This window comes from Cotesia typhae, unplaced genomic scaffold (genome assembly GCF_013202065.1).
Source record: "Cotesia typhae breed Kobodo isofemale line unplaced genomic scaffold, CoteBio_Ctyphae contig_22, whole genome shotgun sequence".
Taxonomy (NCBI): domain Eukaryota; kingdom Metazoa; phylum Arthropoda; class Insecta; order Hymenoptera; family Braconidae; genus Cotesia; species Cotesia typhae.
Genome location: NW_027423728.1, coordinates 8,122,077 through 8,145,170, shown reverse-complemented (window position 1 = coordinate 8,145,170; position 23,094 = coordinate 8,122,077). Strand labels below are relative to the sequence as shown.

Sequence of the window (23,094 nt, the reverse complement as noted above, 5' to 3'; positions counted from 1 at the left end):
TTTATTTCGAGTGCCTAAGTAAATTTGGCGCTAGTCCAAAAAAAGTTTAATGACAATTGTTATTCTTTCTTTTGTTATTTTAGTTTTCTTCTGAAATTCGTTTCATCAATCGGAAACTGGATTTCGTTATCAGTCTCATCAGCACCGGAAAACCCAATAATCAAAAGGACGGTGTGTAGTCTTGAGTGCAAGGAAAATAAAATATATATTGTGGATGTTGGGAGAAAAAAACTTGTAATAAAAAGCAACGAGTGGCCATCGAGTTGCCCGGCATAAATGCAGGAAATGAAAGTCTTTGTCCTAGCACAAACACTCTTTTTTTTTTTTCTAGACTATTTTATGTTCTTTGCTTCGTCGAAAATTTCACTAGTCTTTCGCCTGTACTCCATTTCACTTTCTCTCTTCAGTTCCATTAAATTGTCGAGGGTTAAAGTCTGCGTTTTCCACACGCGATTAGCAAATACAATTTGTGGTATAGAGCCCGTGTGCGGTCTCTTTCAAGACAGCTGGAAATGTTCGAATTTATATCTTTCGATGCTATTTTCCTCCCTCGGTTGCATGTTCAGCAATATTCACTCGCTGAAGAATAAAAGCTTGGAAAGTTATATACATGTTCGTCCTATTTTATTTTATTTAACATTTTTGTTGCATTCAGCTGTATATAACGAAGGTCGCTTTTTAATAGTATCGATAAGAGCCTTAAAATATTTTTTAACTCAAAATTTATTAATTGTTCTAATTTAATTCTGTTCATAAAAAAGAATCACATCGAAAAACTTTTCATTATCACATAGCAATAATGCTAATCAAATATGTCACATAAAAGAGAGTGATAAAATCTATCAAGTTGTTTCCGGTAATTTTTATCTGTGGACACTAAAAGTATACGAGAAAAGAAGAACAAAAGTTAGTGGTTTTTATTGGTTTTTCGAGGACGCGTGGTCGGCGTCCTGCTGTCCCTCAGGACAATTGAAACGATACATCAATGCCGATAAATTAGGGTGCTTGTTGGGGACACATCTGAGGTGCTAGAAAGTCCGACGTGCCCTCAAGTGCACACAAACCTCTAGAGATACAAATCAAGGTGCAAGTGGACGTCGCTGAGGAACTTTTCCAAGATATGTATGTGTAGATATCTTTGGGGATCTACCCGTCGGTGTTTTCCAAAACGTGGGACCTTCTTAATTGAACGGATCTTTCGGTTGGCTTCACTTGCCGTTCTATTCGTGACTGTAATCCTCAAAATCCTGGGCGTTGTCTTGAATCCCTTCAACCCTAATCATCCACTCTCTATTTATACCCAAAAAGCTGGGACAAATAAGAAAATCATTTACTTGTCAACTTATTCCTAAATTTACGGTTTTATAGCTGTGTAAATATTTTCAATTAATTTTTCAATAAAAGTAATGCGCTTAGCCCGATAGCAAAAGGTATTATCACCAATTTATTTTTTATGAAATAAAAAATTCTCTTTTAAGTTTTTTGTTTCATGTTTTGGACAAAAAAAAAATTACTTTATTAAAGAAAAATACTTTTCTGAATATTTTGAAGCAAAAAAATTGTTTTTTAAGATCAAAAATATTTTTCTAGAAAAAAAAAAAAGCTCAATGGAGTAATTTAATTTAAAAAAATGCCTCAAAAATGAAATTTTTGTGAATATAACTTAATTTCAAAGGCACATAAATTATTTCTGATGATAAAAATCTATCGAAAAATGAAAAGATAGACATAAACCAAATAAATGGACTTTCGATCGAAACCAGAGAATCGAGAGTGAGAATGGAAGAAGTTTTCCAGGCACGATCTGTCGCATTGAAATTCACTACGAATTTCGCTTTCCATTTCCATCCGACTCTAGTTCTCGTACGCAGAGCATGTTCGACTTTGTTTCCTGATCACATCCGCCTTTGTTCCTCCTCTCAATTTGACATCTTCCTTTGATATGCCCTCACATATACATACTCACTGTCGTAAGTTTGACTTGTCATAAATTGTTAACTACTAATGTTATTTTGTTCCAAGTTAATTAATCAAACAGCCGAATTTCCTTTGTTTAATCTTAATTAAAGCGCGATAAAAAATTTTTCTTTGATTGAAGCTATTTGAAATTAATTATAAGACTTTTAACCGTAAATAAAAAAGTAAAGAGCCTTATTGGTCTAGTTTAATGAGTTTTGATTTATGAACAAAGATCTCTGTTTAACTCTAACCCTCGTTTTGGTTCTCAACTACATTAGAGAGGGTGAAAAATCGTAGCAACTTATTAAACGTAAAAGTTCAACCCCACGCAAGTCCTCGCTTTGATATATAGCTCTCTCCAAAGTTGTTACTCTCTTCTGTTATTGTCAAATTACTACTGAACATTTTTTATATAACTTTACGAGTTTTTCCACCAAATATTGATCTTTTAACTTATTGACTCCTTTTTAGAGTCGTATATTATCGCTCTATTTTTCTTTACAATTTATTGCGTTACAATTATATTTAATAAATGTGAGCACTAAAAAAAAGTTTCCAAATAATTTTTTGGAAGTAAAAAATTATTTATCTGACAATTTTATAAATTTAGACTCCAAAAATTATTATAAAAAATTTTAATTTCACTTATAATATTTTTATATAAAAATATCAAATCAAATAAAATTTTATCAACAATTTAAATAATGTAAAATTATCAAGAAAAATTTTTCTCTTGACATTTATAGGATGTAAGCCCTCAGTAAGTTAAATTTACAGACCCATCTATTAAATCTCAACCTGCAGAACACTTGACTAGTCTTCTTGACTCCTTTGTGCTCTTTTTAGCAATAGCTCTTTATCGTAAAACTCATTGATGATTTGAAGCTCTACAATGACAATAATAATAATCTGGAATACTGTAAGGACTAGAAAGCAAAATAGAAACAGACTGTATCTGCATTATATATATATATATATATATATATATATATATATATATATATATATATATATATATATATATATACTAGAATCCCGGAGTGTCTAACTTCCCTCATGGGCTGCCTTGTCTTGTCTTATTTTGATTTAATAGCCAGGATCGAGGGCTCGGGGAAATGAGAGCAATTTGAACCTCTCTATACTCTTTCCTCACTACATCTGTACTGGACGCGCTGCGAGATCTCTCGACTTTCGAGAGCAAGATGGAGTCGAGGGCACGAACACCGGCTGCTACTCTATACTCGCTATCACATTTATTATATTACCGGTCGACGTAACCGATGTGTTTCTTTCGCTGCTCCAACACATATATAATGTAACACTTACAATATAACACTCCTTACACACATCTATCTATAGGATTACTAAAACTTTTGAAAAATTGCCTGGCAATACTCCATCATCCATTCGACACGTTCCACAATATTATATTCTATCTATTCCATCTTACATCCACCAAATGCAACTTCTCTTTATTCTACATCTCTTCCATATCAGGGTTCTTTGTCTACCTGGCCGTATTTATGTCTTGGAATAAAATCAACAATTGCTTCTCTTGATCGCCAAGAATTTTAAAAAATTTTTAAAAGTTTGAGATTAAAATTTTCAAATCAATAAATTTTTTTTTGTAATCTATACTCAAATAAATATATAAATAAGCAATAACACATTTTATAGAAGGTATGACAAGTGAAAGGCCGAATAATTTTTTCAGATCAAGGTCACACATGATCAGAAATTCAAGGTCCTAAAATTCTGTTCAAGATAAAATAATACTGAACGGCATATCCTTATCCTCTATACGTAGACAGAATAATCTATGGGTTTATCTATAAGACATATTTCACCGGTGTCTTGTGTAACCTCGTCAATACTTCTAGTAAGACGAGGATAAAGAAAATTAAGTAAACTCCTACGTGGATTCAAAGGGGAACCCTGGCCGTCCTACGGGATTTTTCTCAAGAGATGCCCGCCTAACTAAATTATTTGAGAATTTTTCTGAAGACACATCTAATAATATATGTTTTATTATCTTTATTTTCGCCGGAAAATAACTTAGCAAACTTCCGGTATAAGACTATAATTTTTTAAATTTCAAAAAATTACCTAGAACTTTTTTGACAAAAATTAATTTTACAAAAAAAAAAAGATCTTTATCAATATTATCATACTCCTCGAAACTTTAAACAGAATGTTCATTTAAAGTCAAGGAATATTTAAAATACTAAGAAAATACCACACTAATAATTTACAGTAAGATATGATCGCGTTGAATTTTTGGAACCATGTTCACAACAATGTTCGTTTTTACGACGTATATTAATTTTTTTAAACTAGATGATTAATGAAATTCTTAGTATCAAATGAATGCAAATATTTCAAGTCCCTTTAAATAATTTTTTTAAGTATTTTCTTTTTCTTCCAAAGGCTATACATGAAAATAAAAAATTTTTTTTTGTGTACATTAACATGTTTTATTGACCAAAAATTGGTTCAATAATTTTTTTAAGTAAAAAACCAAGTTACATAAGCTTTTTAGGCAGTCAAAAAAAAAAGATTTTTATTTTAAAATTTAAATCCCTCAAAATTAACTTTCCTGAAGTGAGACGATTTAGAGATCATGCGCCACCTGTCGGAAAATTTCAAAACTAATTTTGATCGAAAAATGCTAAAAGGCATATATGACTATTCCCGGCAATATTTGGACATATTTAGCCTAAGATGGCCAATTTTGTTATTAAGCCATTTAAAAAGTTTTTTACAAGTCCTGTTTTTAGCTCCGACGAACTTCTTACTTAAAAAGCAATCAAAAGTAGTTTTATTATTAAAATTTATTTACAGTAAAAGGTTAATGTAAATTCAGTTAAAAAGTTAAAGTGATTGGGAGCCACTGATTTTATGAAGAGCATAGCTGCTGGCTGAGTACACCTCTTTTTTTCTTGGCGTATTCTTTGGTTAGTCTTCCTCACTCCCTCATTGCATTGCCTTTCTTGAGTGCTTCTTCCTACGCTATCCTCGAACACTATTCCATTCTCACACTCTCTTCTTTCTCTGTTGCGTACACGAAGAATATTATACAGAGAAGCATTATCGCCTGGCTGTCTTGAGCACTACTACTCGGGTACACCACTTCAGCGTTACGTACGCTACATAGAAGCTAACTTTCAAAGGCCGGATGAATCCGCGTAGAAAAAAAAGCTGTCATGAAGATTTTTCTCTTCTCTAATGGATCCACACTGCACAGACTCATCCTCGTTCTTTGTATCATTGGCTCCCCACTGTTGCATTATGGAGGAATCAATTAATATTATATCTACTGTTGCTAATTACTAACTAAATTTCAGTCCAGGGCAATTTTATCCGACGAAAGTGATCTAAATCTCAATAGAAAATAGATGTCATAGAATTCGTTTTATTGTGACGGTTCGTAAATCAGACACAGCTGAGGAAACCGGCTTGGAATCTATCTAGAATACCTAGATGACATTTTACTGTCTTGCTAACCTATTGGTTTACCATACTTGATATTTATATACATTACTTGCTTCTATATATAAATATATACGTAATGAAACACGCTAAACACAACAACTATTCATACCTTTACTACTGTAGGAAATACACAAGGGATTCCTCTTACGTGCATCTATTTGTATCAGAAAGCGTAAATTCCAATGTTACCATTACATTGCCTCTCTATTCATTTACATCTATATTTTAAAATTCATATTTTCTGGTGCATATATTTATTTGACTACACTCATTCATAACCAAATATTAATGGATTTTTTTTAATTGAAACTTTGGATGCATTTAAATAAAATTAACATTTTTCTAAATTTACCTGTCTGGATCATTATGGATGGCATGGTACAATTTTGTGCGCAGTAAAAAAAAAAAAAATTTGATAAATTGAGAAAAAAGTGCGAACTTTGATAATGATAATTCGTGCTGATAATAACATACTTAGAGCAGTAAAAAAAAAAAAAAAAAAAAAAAAAAAACCCTTGACCCTGCGGTCATCCTTGAAACATCCCGCTACTTTCGAGTTCAAAGCGCTCGAAAATATAATATACCTATTACTTATATCAGCATCAAAAATATTGATGAGTATGGATTTTCGAACTTTTAAAATACGATCTTTAAAATTCAGCGATAATATAAATGTACATTAAAAAAACTACATTTTTAATGATGCAATTAGTTTGATCGAAAAGCATATATTCAAGACATCAATCTCTGATGAATTTATATTCTAAACATAGAATTACATAAATTTACATTGATAATGATAAGTAACGTGGATTATCAGAATTAAAATAAAATTAGTCCCGGCAACAGTAACAAAGATGTATAATTTCGCAGGCATGCTTTCCAATATCTGTATAATTGGGCAGTATAGTACAAGCTAACCCCAATCTATATATATCACAATTTTCATGCCACACATTCTGCCATGAGGCTGCAGATAATCTATATTTAACGGTTGGGGGGTCATTCGGGTTGGGGGTCTCTATCTGAGACCATAAAAGTGAGAAAAGAACTGCAATTTAATGGGAGAGAAAGCGAAAACAAGAGAGTCCGGGACAAGTAAGCCAACAAGTATGATGTACTGCCTTAATAACCGAATCCTGCCCTCGTATCCCTCGGACTTGACGATTTTTAAGTGTAATTAATTTACTGCTAAATCCGAATTTAACGTTCTACTGAAAATTTATTTTATTTATACAATAAAAAATTTTTTTTTCTCTGTGAGATTGTTATTTTTTGAAATTGTATTTTTATCAGATTAAAATTTTTTGATTATTTACATGAAACTGCAATTAATTTTTATTTGTATACTCTAAAACAGAAATATTTGTGCTTTCTACACCCTCAAAAATTAATTGCTGTAATATTTACCTCGAAACAACTTTCTACTAGCGAAAGAATTCAGCGATCGTGCACCGCCTAGCGGACAAACCAAAAACTAATCAAAATTATTAAATAAAAATTCATAATTTTTGGTACTAACGATATTTACAAATTCTTACCTATAAAAAACTATTTTTTGTCAACTTTTGAATACAATGGTACAATGCAGATCATGTATTTTCTAATATTAAGAATAGCATTCATTTTATTTTCACGAGTTCATCTGTGCATTTACTAAAAAAACTTGGCTTTAGAATGGAGTCTGGTGTATGGACGTCTGGCGTCGCGACGCTGCCGGGCGCCAGCACTCCTAGACGACAATCCGACATAGGACAATGCCCAGACACTAGTAAAAAGCTCAACAAACAAACAAAAATACAATAAACAGAAAATATTTCGTCCCATTAAAGTTGCAAAATTTTTTTTTGTTCCGCCTCACTAATATTTAAAGCAAAAATTTAATTTTAACGAATAATATTTAAAGATTCAAATAACTGGTTTTTCACAATATAATTATAGTATGAAAAAAAAAATTTTAACTGACCATAAACAGAATGAGTATGATCAAATTTTAAAAGTTTCTCACGAGTAATATCAAGATTACGTATTACAAAAGTTATATAAAAAATTTCTAATAAAATTATTGCTACACTATTTTGTTTAAAAATTTCAATTTTATTTTAATAATCAAACAACTTTTATTGCAATATCTCATGGTCTTTTTATTTGTGATAAAGTTTTATCAAACATGAAAATATTGAAGCGAGAAGATGTTAAATATCTAAAAAGGAGTAAGAAAAACTTCAACAGCGAATATAAGGATATAAAGTACTCGCAGAAAGTTAATATCATGGCAAGTGACTTTGTTTATTAAGCCTATTTCTTGTCTGTCCGGTGTGTAATGCTTTTAACATGCACTTGTTATCACACGGCATGTAAATCATAACTATAAAATAATGTACAAATTATATTACATGTGAGGAAAAATAAATCTTCCGTATAGTATTTTATTAATCACTTTTACGGTGTTAATATTTGCTAAATTGCAATCTTTGCACTTTTAAATTACCGTAAATAAAAGTATGTATTAAAAATAAATGTTAATTGTTTTAAAAGTCAAATAAAAATTTTTTTTTTTCATATAGATACTTGCGAAGTTTGAGAAACATAAATTGAATTTGGTTGAATTCTTCAAAGAGATGTAAATTAATATATCTATATTTAAACTTCTCTAACCACTGAGGTAAAGGATTGTAGAATGTAACAATGTTCTTGCTCTAGAAGGATTAGTATAAAATATAGTCTGAGGCAACGTAAGCTCATACAAGCTTTAACAGAAAATTATATTAATGTACTCAGAAGAAATTTAATTTTTTATTTTTGGCTAACACGTCGAAAAATTTTAATTTGGAAAATATATTTATTTCAAAAATTAATTAAAACACGGAAAAAAATGTTTTCAACCTAAAAATATCAATTGTAATAAAATATTTGAGAAAAAAATGTAATTTTGGTCAGTAAAAAGTTCAAAAAAATTCTAGAAAAGTAAAAAAAAATAAAATTTGGAAATTTTCATTAATTCTAGGATTAATTTGATCATAAAATAAAGTTATTTTAAAATCGTAAATCTCTTCTACCATTATTGAAATTTGGATAAAGTGAAGAAATATGTGATATTACCATAAATTTTGAAATTCAATGTTGCAAAGCTCGATAAAATAAGTTGGATAAAGTATATAAAAAGTATTATCATGCATCACTGTAATATTTCGTGAAAGTGACGGTTATACAGAATAGAACGTTATTGTCGCTACACCCTCTGGCCAACTCGACGGGCAAGAATGAATCTCTTGCAGGGTAATTAGGCAGATTACTTTCCGGAGTCGTTTAAGCTCGACTTTCTTACTTGCTCTCTTTCCCTGTATCTGGATGCTCCTCTTTATTTCTCTCATTGGATAGGTGGATGAACAATTAAAGATAGAAATTCTTGTGAAGGAACGTGGCTCTGGAAAACATTGAAACGAAAGCAACGGAGCGACTCTTGGCAATTCGAATGAAACTTAAATTCACCACAGGGACTAATCGACCAGTGAGTATGGCGAGCATTCTTAGCGGAAGTAATCTTCTACGAGAAAACCCTGAGAAAGCTTACAGAGCTTCAAAAAGGTTACGATTCACCGTCTCCGTGAAGATATATGTCAGACTAGAAAGAAACAATAGGTAAAACGAGACAGACTAAGCACTGCTATCTGCATAAAAAATTATTAAAAATATTTTAATGCAAGCTTAACATCTTTGTTCGTTATTTGTAAAGAAATATTTAGAATTTTATATTTTTAATAAAATTTATCAATCTGATGACAAAAAAATTTTGTTATTTGTTATTTTACTGAGTATAAAAAATTGTTTTTAATTTTTGATAAATATTTTTAGGTTTTTTCATTTAAATTAAAAAAATATTGAACATAATTTTTAAATAATTAATTAATACTACCACTTTATCAAGCTTATTAATTATTAAAAAATTTATCTGTTAATATAATTCAATATTTTTGGCAACTTTGACAGAAAAGCGTAAAAAATAGCAAACTAACAAAAGAAGTACCATAATAGTAGTAAGATAAAAAACAGATATTAGGTGTGCGGCTGGACAATACAGCGTTATATATACAACAACATTTATTGCAGCATTGTAGGATCGTAATTCAGAAGGTAGATCGTCATAAAAGTCGGGATGTGAGTGTTTTTATATATTTTCTTATTTTTCTTTTCTTTTCTTTTCTTTCATTACTTTAATCTTTGTCATTTTCGGGTAATACCCTGAAACTGGCAGGATTTTCCTGGCAGGATCCATATGTGGCCATGCAGTAAGTGTACTTGTATATGTCAAGTTATAAAATTAAACCAAAAAGGGTGAAGAAAAACTAAAAAGGTAATGTAACCGGATAGGGATATTCCCTCGAGCATTATACCACCATAGAATGAGAAAATATTCATAATGCCGGATTAAGCGTGGGAGTACTCAGTGGTAGGGCAGTACGTCGTCAGAGTGGATTGCCAAACTAATCAAGAGTTCACCCTATTTAATTTTCCGCCCTCACGCTAACATGATATCGCTATTCTCTTATACACTTTTCATCAATTACTGAATACTTGTGTTATTATTCTGTTCAGATGACTTGTACGCTTCACTGCTTACATTTCGTCTTAAATATTACATATTACTATTTTTGTCCTTACTTTTATTACTTTAAATGATATTAAATCTCGCACTAGCCGTTATTAATATTTATCTTTAACTAACGAGCTTCTTTATCATCATCATCATCATCATCATCATCATCATCATCATCATCATCATCATCATTAAATTTTTAGCTTCTAGACATTTAAACAGAAAGGATCGATTTTTTTTTTTTTATTTATTTAAATATGAACATATTTTTAATAATACTCTGTATTTTTCAAAATAAAATGATATTTACAGTTGGTGTTTTTAGGACCTATAAAAATTCCACTTTGACACCATATTGTATGCACAGAGGACAAGGGTGCACTCTGTTTACACGGTGTATCACGTGCTTGTTTGTCAAGCATTAAACACTGTGACCAGTCTCACTCTCTTTGTGTCCGTAAAGGGTGGCGTCTCTCTTGATTAACGAGACATTCCTGTACATATTTGTAGGGCTTACTCAACATGCCTACCCCTTTAGTATTGTCGTAGTGTTTTACTGCATATTGCTTTGATTATTTCCCGAAATCGCTCACGCTCTGATGCAAGAGAGTATTAACGGGTAATAAATTTGTTTATTTAGAAACAGTTTATTAATTCATTAAGGATGAGCTGTTGTTTTTAAACTTTTGGTAGATATTTTGAGGAAGAAAATTAGATTGACCAATAGTTGATCGATATTTTAAGGACTACTTTCATTATTTCGTTAATTATTTAAATTAAAAAAATTTTTTTGTACTAAAAAAAAAACTAGATAAGCCGCAGACAAAGTGTAATTTTTTTTTTTTTTTTTTTTTTTGTATTAAATAGTTATTAAATAATTATATAATATTATTTGATGAATAAATATTAAAAAATTACTCTATCAATGATTTGTACCTGCTTGAATACTAAACTCAAATAAAAACAAAGGTAGTTATTATTATCACAGAGGGAACGGATGAATCAACGCAACTTGAATTTATTCTATTCTGCGGTTAGATATTAAATTCAGGTTTAAGGGTGTAAGGTTAACTTAACCGGTCGTAACCACATAATATGTATACATGAGTATGTTTATAGTACAAAATATAAAATCCACAAGGTGGATAGACACATATTTGCATATAAAATGATAAAATCTGTCGGCTTATCCAGCATTATAAGCAGAATAAAAAGTTTTTAGTTTATCAGTTCTTTATACAGGTTTGCCCGATATCGGTTTACACTTAATTCACGCTCAACTTAAGAAGATAGAATTTTATTTTATCCTTTGTCTTCTTACAAGAGGATTCTTACGAAATATCCTGATTACGAGGATGGCAATCCGTGATGAGTGATGTCGAGAGAAGCTTTGCCTTCTCCTACAAATCCGTGGGATATGCAATACAAAAAAGGCACGCACGTATCAGAGGAACACAGACTCATACTCACGAGAGGATCGATCGCGTGGCCCTATCGTCGATTCATCGCGTTTAATGCTCCAAGTACGGAAGTAGAGGAGTAAGAGGAATGAAGCAAAGCTATATTGTACACATGTGTGTCTGTGCATACTCTCGTGATAATCGATGGCTTGCGATAAGCCAGATAAGCTATTCTGTGTTTCTATCCCCGTGAAAACGGCTTCACTTTTGTTATCGACCAATACATTTATATGAAACTCTGCAAGAGACCTAATCTGCATGATAAAAAAATTATAACTATCTACAGCTTGATAAAAATAAGTTCAATTATTAATTAGATTAGAGAAGCTGAAGATTTCATTTTTCAGACCGTTTTATTATTTTTCAATAAATACTTCTTTATTTTTCCATTAAAAAAAAAATATTTTAGACTAAGAAATTAAATCTCCCTTACACAAGAACTATATTTATATTTAACTTACTCCAAAACTAAATAATTCTTGAATTAAAAAAAAAAAATTATTTTTTTGTGTACGCGTTTTATTTAGCAGTCGATACCAAGACTGATGAGCTCACATTTCAGATTATGTTATATCCAATAATTAATTTCATATATTTTTAGTTGTTTTCTGAAATAAAATTAATTGATGATAGCAATCTATGTTAAAATATATAGTGTAAGATATTATACAGCGAGGTTAACGCTGCCGAGAGAATATATATCTATATATATATATATATATATATATATATATATATATATATATATATATATATATATATATATATATATATTTTTATTTCTCAAAGTTATTCTTTTTCCATGAACCATCTTGATATACTCTTACCATCAATATTAAAAGCATCTATATAATTATAATGGATATTTCATGTTAAATCGGCCATACCTATTATTTGTAGATAAATCATTAGTTTTATTTTCTTCGAGCGTATATACATATATGTGATATTTAATTTCATAGCGGTGATCGGGAGAATTATATATAAAACATGAGAAAAGAATGTAAAAAAGGTAATCTTTGCTGTAAATATTTATACGTTAGTATAACAAAACTGATACTGGGCAATGCCCGAGACAGTTCTACTGAAGCAATGGCAAGATCGAGGGAAAGAAAGAATGTCGTTTGTGTTTCGTCCGACAAAAACCAGAACCCCTTTACTTTCTGCTCCGGGCGCTTTGATCCACCAACCAAGAAAGAGACCAACAGGCTTCTTTATGTCCACTGAGTAGCTAACTAACTTTTAAGTATATCTTCAAAACTAAATTTAATTTATTCGTCATTAGCCATTTAGAAAAAGTTTCGCTTTTCAGGAAAAGACTCATTTTCTTTAGACATTTTTTTTCCAATTATAAATTAATCGCTCTTTAACTTATCAAGATTTTTAACTGTAAATATAAAAAACATCCGAGTTCTGGAGATAGAAATAAAATACTTTTTCTTCGGAGTACTCTTTAACAAGTATATAGACGAAAAAACATTTTTTTTCCAGCGAGGTATTTTAATCATTTACCTTTTACATATAAACCTGGTCAATATAATACAGACTCAATGGAGTCTAAGAACCACTTGACCGCTTGACCATGAAATTGAATATTTATTGCAAATAAACATTAAGTGTAACTTGGCTCATTATTTTAGAAACTTTTAAAACATTTTCATTGTGAATTCGAAACATAATTCGAATGAGACTAACGTTTATCAGGTAGACTTTTGTTTTTTACGAAACATTGTGACCCCGCCTTACTATTTAATAATCAATTTTTTCGGTATTTTATGATGTAATTATAATTTTTTATTTAAATTTAATAGTAAAATTATTATTATCAAAAATAGGAGAATTGAGATAAATAAAATTGATGATATCGGTACACCTAAGCCTATTAAATAACTAAAAGGTGGATCGTAAATTTTATTGATTTTATTGTAAATGTAAGATCGAAGCTTTTACGAGACGGATTCCGAAATATATAGTTGCTCAGTACCTGGCTAGACACGGTAATAGTGTAATAGCAGCAACAAGTGCAGTTCAGTGGCTTGAAAAAGTATTTATCTATTTGCTTTCAGGTATTTCCGATGGATACTCTCAAAGTACCTGTAGTTAAAGTATTATATCGTTAGAAACTTGTGCATTCATTTGATGGTAATGAAAAAACACTAAACCGTGTATTTAAACATTTATAGCTACACTTAACGGTACTTTGTTTGGATTTAGTATTTAGATGCACTGTTAGTTTTATTCTATTAAACGTTTTTTGATAAATAAAATTAACTTAAGTGGATAAATTTAACGACTTGATGCGCGCGTTAATTGTTGGATAAAAAATTTAATAAACTGTTAACTCAAAATTTACTCAGCGGGAATGTTGATTATATTTTACTATCAATTTATTGCGATTAAAAATTTTTATTTGTGTTTTAAATGTGTAATTTCTAAAAGTCTTGAATTATTAAATTCACAGCACAGGTAACTTTTTCTAAGGAATCTAATGGCTAAGATGATGTAATTTTTGGAGACAAGGAATTCTAAAAATGAGATTTTATACAATAGTATAAGATCTGTAATATGTTAATGTTACATAAAAAACAGTTGGTATGTCGGTGTTTAAAAAAGGGTTCTAAAGTTACTATTTGAATAAAATTTCGCGTTTTCAACTTGTTTTATAACTGATGTTAATTTTATTACAGACAATAATTTAGGCGATGATAGCGCTGAAATTCTATAAACATAATTTATTAAAAACGTCTAAAATGTAAACCGTTAGACCAGCGAGGCTCTAAGTCAGCGAAAAAAGTATAAATATAGATACAAGAGAACCGATATTAATCACAATATAACATTACATTAAAAAAAAAAAAAAAAAAAAATGTAATTTTTGGAGTAAGTTAAGATAAATATAGCTCTTGGGTAAGAGAGATTTAATTTCTTAGTCCGAAATATTTTGTTTTAATGGAACAATATTTATTTAAAAATAATAAAACTTTACTTGATTATTGAAACTTCTGCCCACAAGAATATTGCACCTTAAATATTACAAGTAAAGTTTCCCTTTTAATAAATTAACAGTAAATAATGTTTTGAATGCAGACTATTTGTTGATGTGCGAGGAAACTTTTAGCAGTAAATACTAGTTCGTCTTAGTATATTCGTAGTGAAGGAGATTCTGCGAGGCATCGCCAGGGAGGTTTGGTATGTTAATTACAGAGCAACGAGTAGTAACGCTTAGTATCCAGGCTCCGTCTGGACTTGGCATCGAAAGCCGGGCTAATTCGTCGTAGACGCCAAGAATCCAACTCCAACAAGAATCAAGAGTTGTTGTTCACCCTTACATATATGTAGTTATACCTCATCTCCGTCGTACGCACGCGATTCACTTGATACCTAACTTGAGTATCGACCTTATAACCTCATGGGAAACGATTGTCCAACTCTTTTTATCTTCTTCCTCTTCCTCACCTTTTTTTATCGCTTCTTATTATTTTTCATTATTTTTTCTCTCGGTCTTCGCATTTAATTCACCAAACTACTTTCTACTCTTTCGTCTATTTTTCTCCCATCAATCTTGCCTTTTATCATTCCAGCCACTTCTGTCTATCGTACACTGATAAAAAATAAATCATATTTTATCAATATTATTGATAAAAATTGAAGTAAAAAAAATTTTTTTTTGTTATAAATCAATTTAATTTTTTATCAGTGCACTATATACTTGATTTTTGTACATTATACACGCCTGAAAAGCTGAAGCTCTTCGAAGATAGTGGCAGGTTTTAACGAGACCTTGCCGGCGATTATACAAGGATCTTACCCAGAGAAACTTAAAAGCCAACTTGAATTATGCCGATTCTTTATTGCTATTTATCTCAACAAAGCTTTTCACCTTGATGTATCTTTTCTCTCAATTTCTAAATTATTCACCGATTGATTGATAAATTAACGAGTACTTTTTATTTTTAAAAATAGTTTTAATAATTATTTTAATTAAAATTAATTAAAATAATTAATTAAAAAAAAAAAAAAAATCTGGATAATTTTATTTTAAATTTTGATATGTCTCTTCAAAAGTATGATTTACAGAGGTATTCATATTCATAATCAGCGAAGTGTACCACTTCACACGCATGTTATATTCCGCGGTTATTAAATTAAAAAAAAAAAAAAATCCCATTCACACTCAATTATTATTAATAATAATAATTAAGTTAATTAATAACATATAAGACTTTCAATTTAGTTATTGTGTTAGATTTAAAAATTAATAAAACTAACAAACTTCAAAGAATCTGCCTTCGCCATGAATTTAAAATGATAGATAAATTTTAATTCATATTAATTTCTCTAAGCATGTGTCAAAAAAAAATGTTAACTTATTTTATATGTAAAAATTTATGTATTGTGAAAGGACGGGATACAAAGCACTCCCGTGAAGTTTCGAATTTATTTAGATAAAAATTATTAGCTTTAAGTTCATCGATCTTAATTTTTTAATTTTTTCCATTTATTTGAAAGATAAAAAAAAAACAATTTATTAAATCAAGACTTACCGCCAAAAATGGGGTACGTAGCCAGTAGAACAGAGCTCTCTGCATTGACTGCAAGGCGCACCGTGAAGAGATGTCGGAGCATTTGACCACTGAGCGGCACTCTCTTTGGCTGAGAGCATTCTGAAACAGAAATTAAAGAATTAAGTCCTCAAAAATAATAATAAAAACATGAATAACTAATAACAAACCAGGCGTATTAAGCTATTAATTGAATAATTAAGATAAAACTCAAAAATAACTTTGAAGTAAGCGCAAATTAATCAACATATCACGTCGGTGTAAAATAAAAGCAACGATATAAAGTGGGAATTGCTGGAGACTAGCGATTTAATAACCAAAGTGCATAATTAACGGTTACGCGCTAGCACAGTGTCGCGATGACGCCAAGACTAGTACATATATATACAGGGCAGCTAAAGTACCAAGTATAAACCACCTTGATCACCATGCGGCCTTCGATCGTGGTCGATTAACCAAGAATAAGTAGTATAGGTATACAAGGCCCTGCCATCGCAATTATCTTTTCTCCTCCTTTATGTATGGAATACCTTGTATACAAGATACAACCGGGTAAACTATCCTTACACATCCTGAAAAAATTTACTTTAATCAAGAGAAAAATTATTTAATCAAATTAAATTATTTTTAAGAGTTTTGTCTTAAATTCATACCAAAAATTATTTTATCAAGTTACATTTTTTATTTTTAGCAACTAATTATTGCATAAAAAATTAAAATTTGAGTTAAAAAATTATCTACAAAAATCTGCCATCATTTTAAAAAAAAAAAAAAAAAAATTTTTAATCAAAAAAAAATTTTCCAAAAATTTTTTTCTTAATGCAAATTAGCTTTTTTTTTTTCAATAAAAATTTTTCTCCTTGAAATAAAAATATTTTTCAAGTAGAATCTGAGATCTGTTTATGTTATAAAACAAATATAACATTAAAGTGCGTATAGGGACTGTCGTTTGATCAGTATGCTCACATTATACGCCATTCAATGTCTTTTCTCTTGTCTCCACACCCAACGGAGATTCGTAGCTCGTCTCTGTCATTGTCATTGCATACTTATACATCTCCAGCCATACCATTCTTCAGCTTTCTTCGAATTTACTTGCACGTGTGTGTTTAAACTTTATGTGTGCCGGTGTGTGCTGGACGATCCACCATCAACAACGGGATCGACAATGAAATACGAGCCCATGAGCATCGCGATAAATTTGTTCACCAGTCGACTTCTTCCTGCACCGACTCTTACTTGCTGATGCTGATGCTTCTGCTGTTGCTGTTGCTGTTGCTGTTGCTGTTGCTGTTGCTGTTGTTACTACAGTGATTGTAGTGTAAGAGAATTGCAAATAAATAAAGACTACCTTTCTTATCGCGAAAGAGCTAACTTTTAAATAAATAATATCGTGATGATGATAATATGTGCTGGAAATGAATCATTTTGATATGATATTGCAAACTGGATATGAATTATAATACTATATACGAATATCTCAAGATTACTTTCAATAAAAAATAAAAAAATTCTTTAACTAAAAAATTTAAATTAATTTTATTTGATTAAAAATTTTTTCTCTTGACTCAATTTAATTTTTTTTCAGTAAAAAAAATTTTTTTACAAATCTAATCGAGGCTGAAAATATTTTACAAAGTAAATTTACAAGAATTATCGACGAACAACGCTCATGATATTTAAAGTTAATTAAAACAAGAATTTACAGATTTACAAAACACTTATTCTAATTACTTTACTCTCTTATTTAATTGATCTTGATTGTAATGAGAAATTAGTTGATAATAATTCAACTTTTTATAGCTTGTTAAATTTATTTGAAAGTATATTTTAGAGAAATTAACAATAAAACAATTATTTGAAAAAAGTTGTAATTTAAAATTAAAGAAAGCCAATTAAAAATAAAATTTATCGTTTTTAAAATTCACGACGATAAATTTTGAAGTTTTAAATACCCACGCGTATATTTTAAAATAATAAATTATGTAGATTGAATTATTATTTTTGGGTATTTTGATAATATTTAATGACTTAATTATTAAAGTTAAAATTTTTTATCTTTGATCAATCCTCTTGTTTCCGTTGAAACTTAATATATTCTTTAAAATCCGATAGAATGGTTGTTTGTATTAAATAGCGAATTTGAAATCACGTTAGGCTTACGATAACAGTTACTCGGATCATTAGCTTCAAATAACTTGTTTCAAAGTAGCTGCTGGCACTGAAACTTGGTTTCAATGTAGATAATCACGAAAAGTATTGCGTGTGACACAGAACTGATGTACAATTTCAGATTTGAGGTGATGACAGCTCGTTTCACCTACTATTTTGATGATAAACAGGTAAATTTAAATTATAGCTTTACAAATAATAAATAAACGTTCTGTTAATTAGTTTTAAATAACTGATTCGATCTATAGATATAATACCTCGTATATAAAGAGGTAAAAATAGTAATTTCTCTGAAACTTTTAATAAAATTCAGTCCTGCTATCAAGATCTTTCATTTAAAAATTAAATAAACTAGCAAACGCAGCCTATATATCGCGATCAGCAAGATCGAAAAAAAATTCCTGACACGTCAATAAATATATGGTTATAATTTTAAGAAAATATACCCACGCTCGAGATGAAACAGAGCTTGCGTGGAACTTTCTCTACTTATCTTAAACCCGATTAATACCTGAGGTAATGCACACTTTAGCAGTAAGTAAAACATAAAATCAGAATAATTATATAATACTAAAATTAGCCGACGTTTTTAATTTATTAAATTAGAACTAAAAAATATTAAAAAAAATTTTTTTTTAATAATTTTTTAAATAAAAATTTTTAAATGTCAACTAACTTAATTTTCATAGTAATTATAATGATAAAAAAGCTTAAAAAGCGAATAAGGTAGTGCGTGGTAGTGTAATTGTTGAGTTTTTACCAAAGTGTAGTTGGTTCTTGGAGTCAGATATAGAAAGCAGAACTCATAATTTCTCGTGATTATCTTTGGTATGTTAATAGTTGTAATGTAAAGCTGGGTTATAGCTCTCTCTGGTGCTCTTGCCTCGTTATAACTTGACGTTGTCACTGTCGCCTGCATCGACAACGTGTGTTAGTAATTCGAGAAACGACCAATTAACATTCCCAGAAAGGAATAAGTTTCTTGTTTTAAAGGAGCTTCTTCCGTGCGGTCTTCCCTCTTTTTCGTAATTGCTGTACCAGAAATTGCTGTGCCAGGTCCATGCAGCAGGCATCATTATTAACAAATAAAAGTATTGCTAATGCCCTAATAATAATAACAACAATAATAATCTTGAAGAAACAAGTACATGATAGTCATCGAGCCAGATCTTGACCACGTTGATCGAGGACAAGGACATTCAAGAAGATGATCAGTTATTTAGTTGTATCTCTACAAACTACAAAACTCCGTCTCTATATATATATATATATATATATATATATATATATATATATATATATATATATATATATATATATATATATATATATATATATATATCATCCTGCTTATACATATACACATATGTTGGTTACTCTCATCATCGTGAGGACGCAGTAAGTCAATACAAGTTCTACCATTTCCATGTACAATAGGACAATGACCTTATATCTTTTCATGTATCGATAATTAATTCACTGTCGATCAGGTTTATCTTTACGTGTAAGTTACTTGGTACATATATACATTTATGTATTTATACATATATATAATATGGGAACCACCACTGGTATTTTAGCATTTTTAAATATTTAATGTTCCAAAGGAATTCCGGTTCTTCCGCCAAACGAATGCTTTCGCTATCTTTAGTCATACACAAGCAGTAGTCGCAGGTTCATTGGTGAGTACTCTGCTATATCATCATGACGGCTGTCGATTGAGAAGCCACTGAGAATTTTTACAAGGATTAACATCGTTACCGAACGATATTTCTGGGCAAAAGCTTGCTAACGATATTATTTTATTGTATAAAATTAATCCAAGCTGACGATAAAATAAATAATTAGTTCTTAAATTACTCTGTACTTCCTTAACTATTGACGTTTTTTAAAATATAAGCTCATCTCGATGTTACAATCATCAAGAGCTTTCATTTGACTACCCACATGAATTTTTGATATTTTTGATATATATATAAATATATAAAATATATGAAAAATTGATGTGGGTATTCAAATGAAAGGTCTTGATGAGGGTAATATCGGGATGAGCTTATATCTTTAAAAATGTCAATAGTTCACAAGATACAAGGTCATTTCTTAATTATGTATTTAGAGATACATGCAGCCTAAATACCGAAACATTAATTTCTTATTCTCTTAATAATATATATTCTGAAGACATGCATACGAGAAGAAATAATAATTATCCTACATTGATATTACAAGCACAAGTACGCTAATTAACAATGTATTAAACATTAATTTACATACTTGGTCGCTCTTCAAGAAAGTAAAAGATCCAGCCGATCGTTTGTTATTTTTTTCTTCCGACTTTCTCCTTTCTTCTGAAGATATCTTCGCAACACTTATCGTAAAACTTTATTAGTTGTTCAGCACACGTACTAATTAATTCACATTTAAACTTTAACCTAAAAAAACACTGTTAACTAAAAAATAAAAATACACTTGAATATTTGTCGATACATAAAACCGCACTCCAATTTAAACAATACACACATTCATTTAATCACTTTACCCGGTTTACTTAATAGCAGAGTAAGCACTACCGAAATCCAATAATAAAGTATTCAGTGAAACAAGTGTCTCGCATGTGTATTAAAACCGCGAGAAGCTTTGGTATTTGATCAGGATGTTGTTCGGTACCCCGCGGTTCGAGTCTCGACATTTCCAACGACATCATCTCTCGCACTCACGCGTATTATTATAAAACCCGAGTTACACCGGTTGTTTCACTTGTAGACAAGACAACGCTGTACTGCATTCTCATCCGAGATCCTCGATCAACAAAGACTGATTCGTGTACCAGAAATCCCTGGAAAATATAACACAAGAGAAGTAATATATAGAACGATATGAAGTTAGCTGACAGCTGTTAATTTTTTTGTATTTAAAAAAAAATCAATAATAATAAAAAAACTGCTTTAAAAAATTATCATTATTAATTTTTTTTTACTTTTCACGTGGAATTTTTTGATTTAAATTTTTCAATAATTTAATTACTATAAAATTAAAAAAAAATGTCGGTTAACTTCAAAATTTCAAAATTGATGATACTGAAGTTAGCTGACAGCTGCCATTTTTTTTATTTGAATAACAAATCAATAATAATTAAAAAAATTATCATTAATACTTTTTTTTTTTTTTTAATTTTTACACGTGGAATTTAATTATTTAATTTTTTTTATAAAAATTTAATTGCAATAAAATAATAAAAAAATTTCTAATGTCAGTTAACTTCATGATTTTAAAGTTAACAGTCATTTGAATATTTAAAAATATTTTTTAACCAACAAATTTCTTCTTAAAAATTATTCTAATTCTTTTTTAATAATTTATTTGATAAAAAAAAAAATGATTAAATATCTGCTAAATTAATTTTCAGTTAACTTCAGTTTGTTAAAACAATCTGACGGAAGCTAAAGAAATAAAAAAGGTAAGCGATGACAGTTGGACAATGTCACCGAACCGGTAAAATTAATTCACAATTTATATAAAAAAATCTATTTACGTACACTTTGTTCCAGGGTGAGTTTTTTAGTCTTCACTATCAACAATCATACAATAAGTATCCTGGTCAGTGGAGAATCTAAACTCAGATTGTGAGTCTGACTGGACGGCGCGTCTTCTGAACAAACTACCACGAGAATAGTGGCCGTAAGCGGCTAGTTTGCTATCGTAAGGATCTAGCAAAAGCATTAAAACACATCGTGCATTCCACACTCGAGAGTATATAAGCTTCATTACAATACACGCAATCAGTACTCCATTGAAAGCATTGCTTATTCATGTATGTACATAACATAACCTATTCTGGTGTAAGTATTTCCGAAAATTAATAAAATCCTGCGTTTAATTAAATGCACTCGCGATAGACGATTTAGTAACGTTTATTCTTCTTCTCAAAGTGTAATTTTCGGTGAATCGAGTTCTAACTGGCAAACGTTCACCACGCCGTAAAACACTTATACTTGGACTCACTCTTGAGATAAGGTCCCCTGGTTTCTCCTTCCACTCAAACTGTTCACCAGCTACCATCTCCACCTGCCGGTCTTCAACCCACCTCTCCTGCTCAAAAGACTGTTCGCAAGAACTCAGACAGGTTGGATTCATCGTCAAAGACGGTTAAATACGGTCAAATAAACCAGGTAGAATGTTCTGATCGAATTCATTAATACTTCAACATTTTTTTTTTGTTTTAGGTTTTACAACGAGTTAATGTTGTTTTTTTTTTTTTATAAATCAATCATAAATATTGATCATTGCTGCTTTGATTTTTCTGTCAAAAAATATTTTAATTAAATATTTAAAGGCTTTAAATCATTCAATGAAATTTAAAAATTTATTTATCAGTTTTATGGTTAATTAGATTAATATTTTTTAATTATAAATTATAATTATCAAAAATAGATCAATACTGAGTCAAATTTGTGGAGTAAATAAAAAGGTTGATTATTGGAGAATCAAAGTGAAGAAATGATCAATCAAACAAAGTTTTATGGTTGGTAATTTATTTTTTATAAAAATAAAATAACAACATCAGTTGATGGATTAATTAAATATACTAATCAAAAATAGATCTCGTAATATTTTAATCTTATCACTTGAGTATTAAGGCAATTGAACTAGCAGTACCATCCAAAAGTAATGCCAAGAGTATGTTTAAATATGTCAACCTATTTAAAGTAACCCTGATTAGAAAAAAATCATTTGAAATTTAGACTGTCAATGTTAAGTTTTAATAAGAGAAGAAATCTAAAATTATTGATTTAGCAGATTTTGATTAAATTTTAATAATTTTTTAACAAATAAATTATGGCAAAAAAAATTG

At 29.8% G+C, this 23,094-nt stretch overlaps 1 protein-coding gene across 1 annotated transcript in view; it reads right to left on the bottom strand.

The window, feature by feature from the left end:
* LOC141524612 (protein prickle) overlaps positions 1-22,341 on the bottom strand; it is a 58,187-nt gene extending 35,846 nt beyond the window's left edge. The window contains exons 1-3 of the mRNA XM_074238634.1: positions 21,779-22,341; positions 20,517-21,078; positions 16,053-16,172 (exon numbers count right to left, since the gene is read on the bottom strand). Of these exons, the coding sequence (XP_074094735.1) occupies positions 16,053-16,171 (119 nt within the window). The 5' untranslated portion in view covers position 16,172; positions 20,517-21,078; positions 21,779-22,341. The remainder of the gene's footprint in view (positions 1-16,052; positions 16,173-20,516; positions 21,079-21,778) is intronic.
* Between the last annotated feature and the right edge of the window lie 753 nt (positions 22,342-23,094).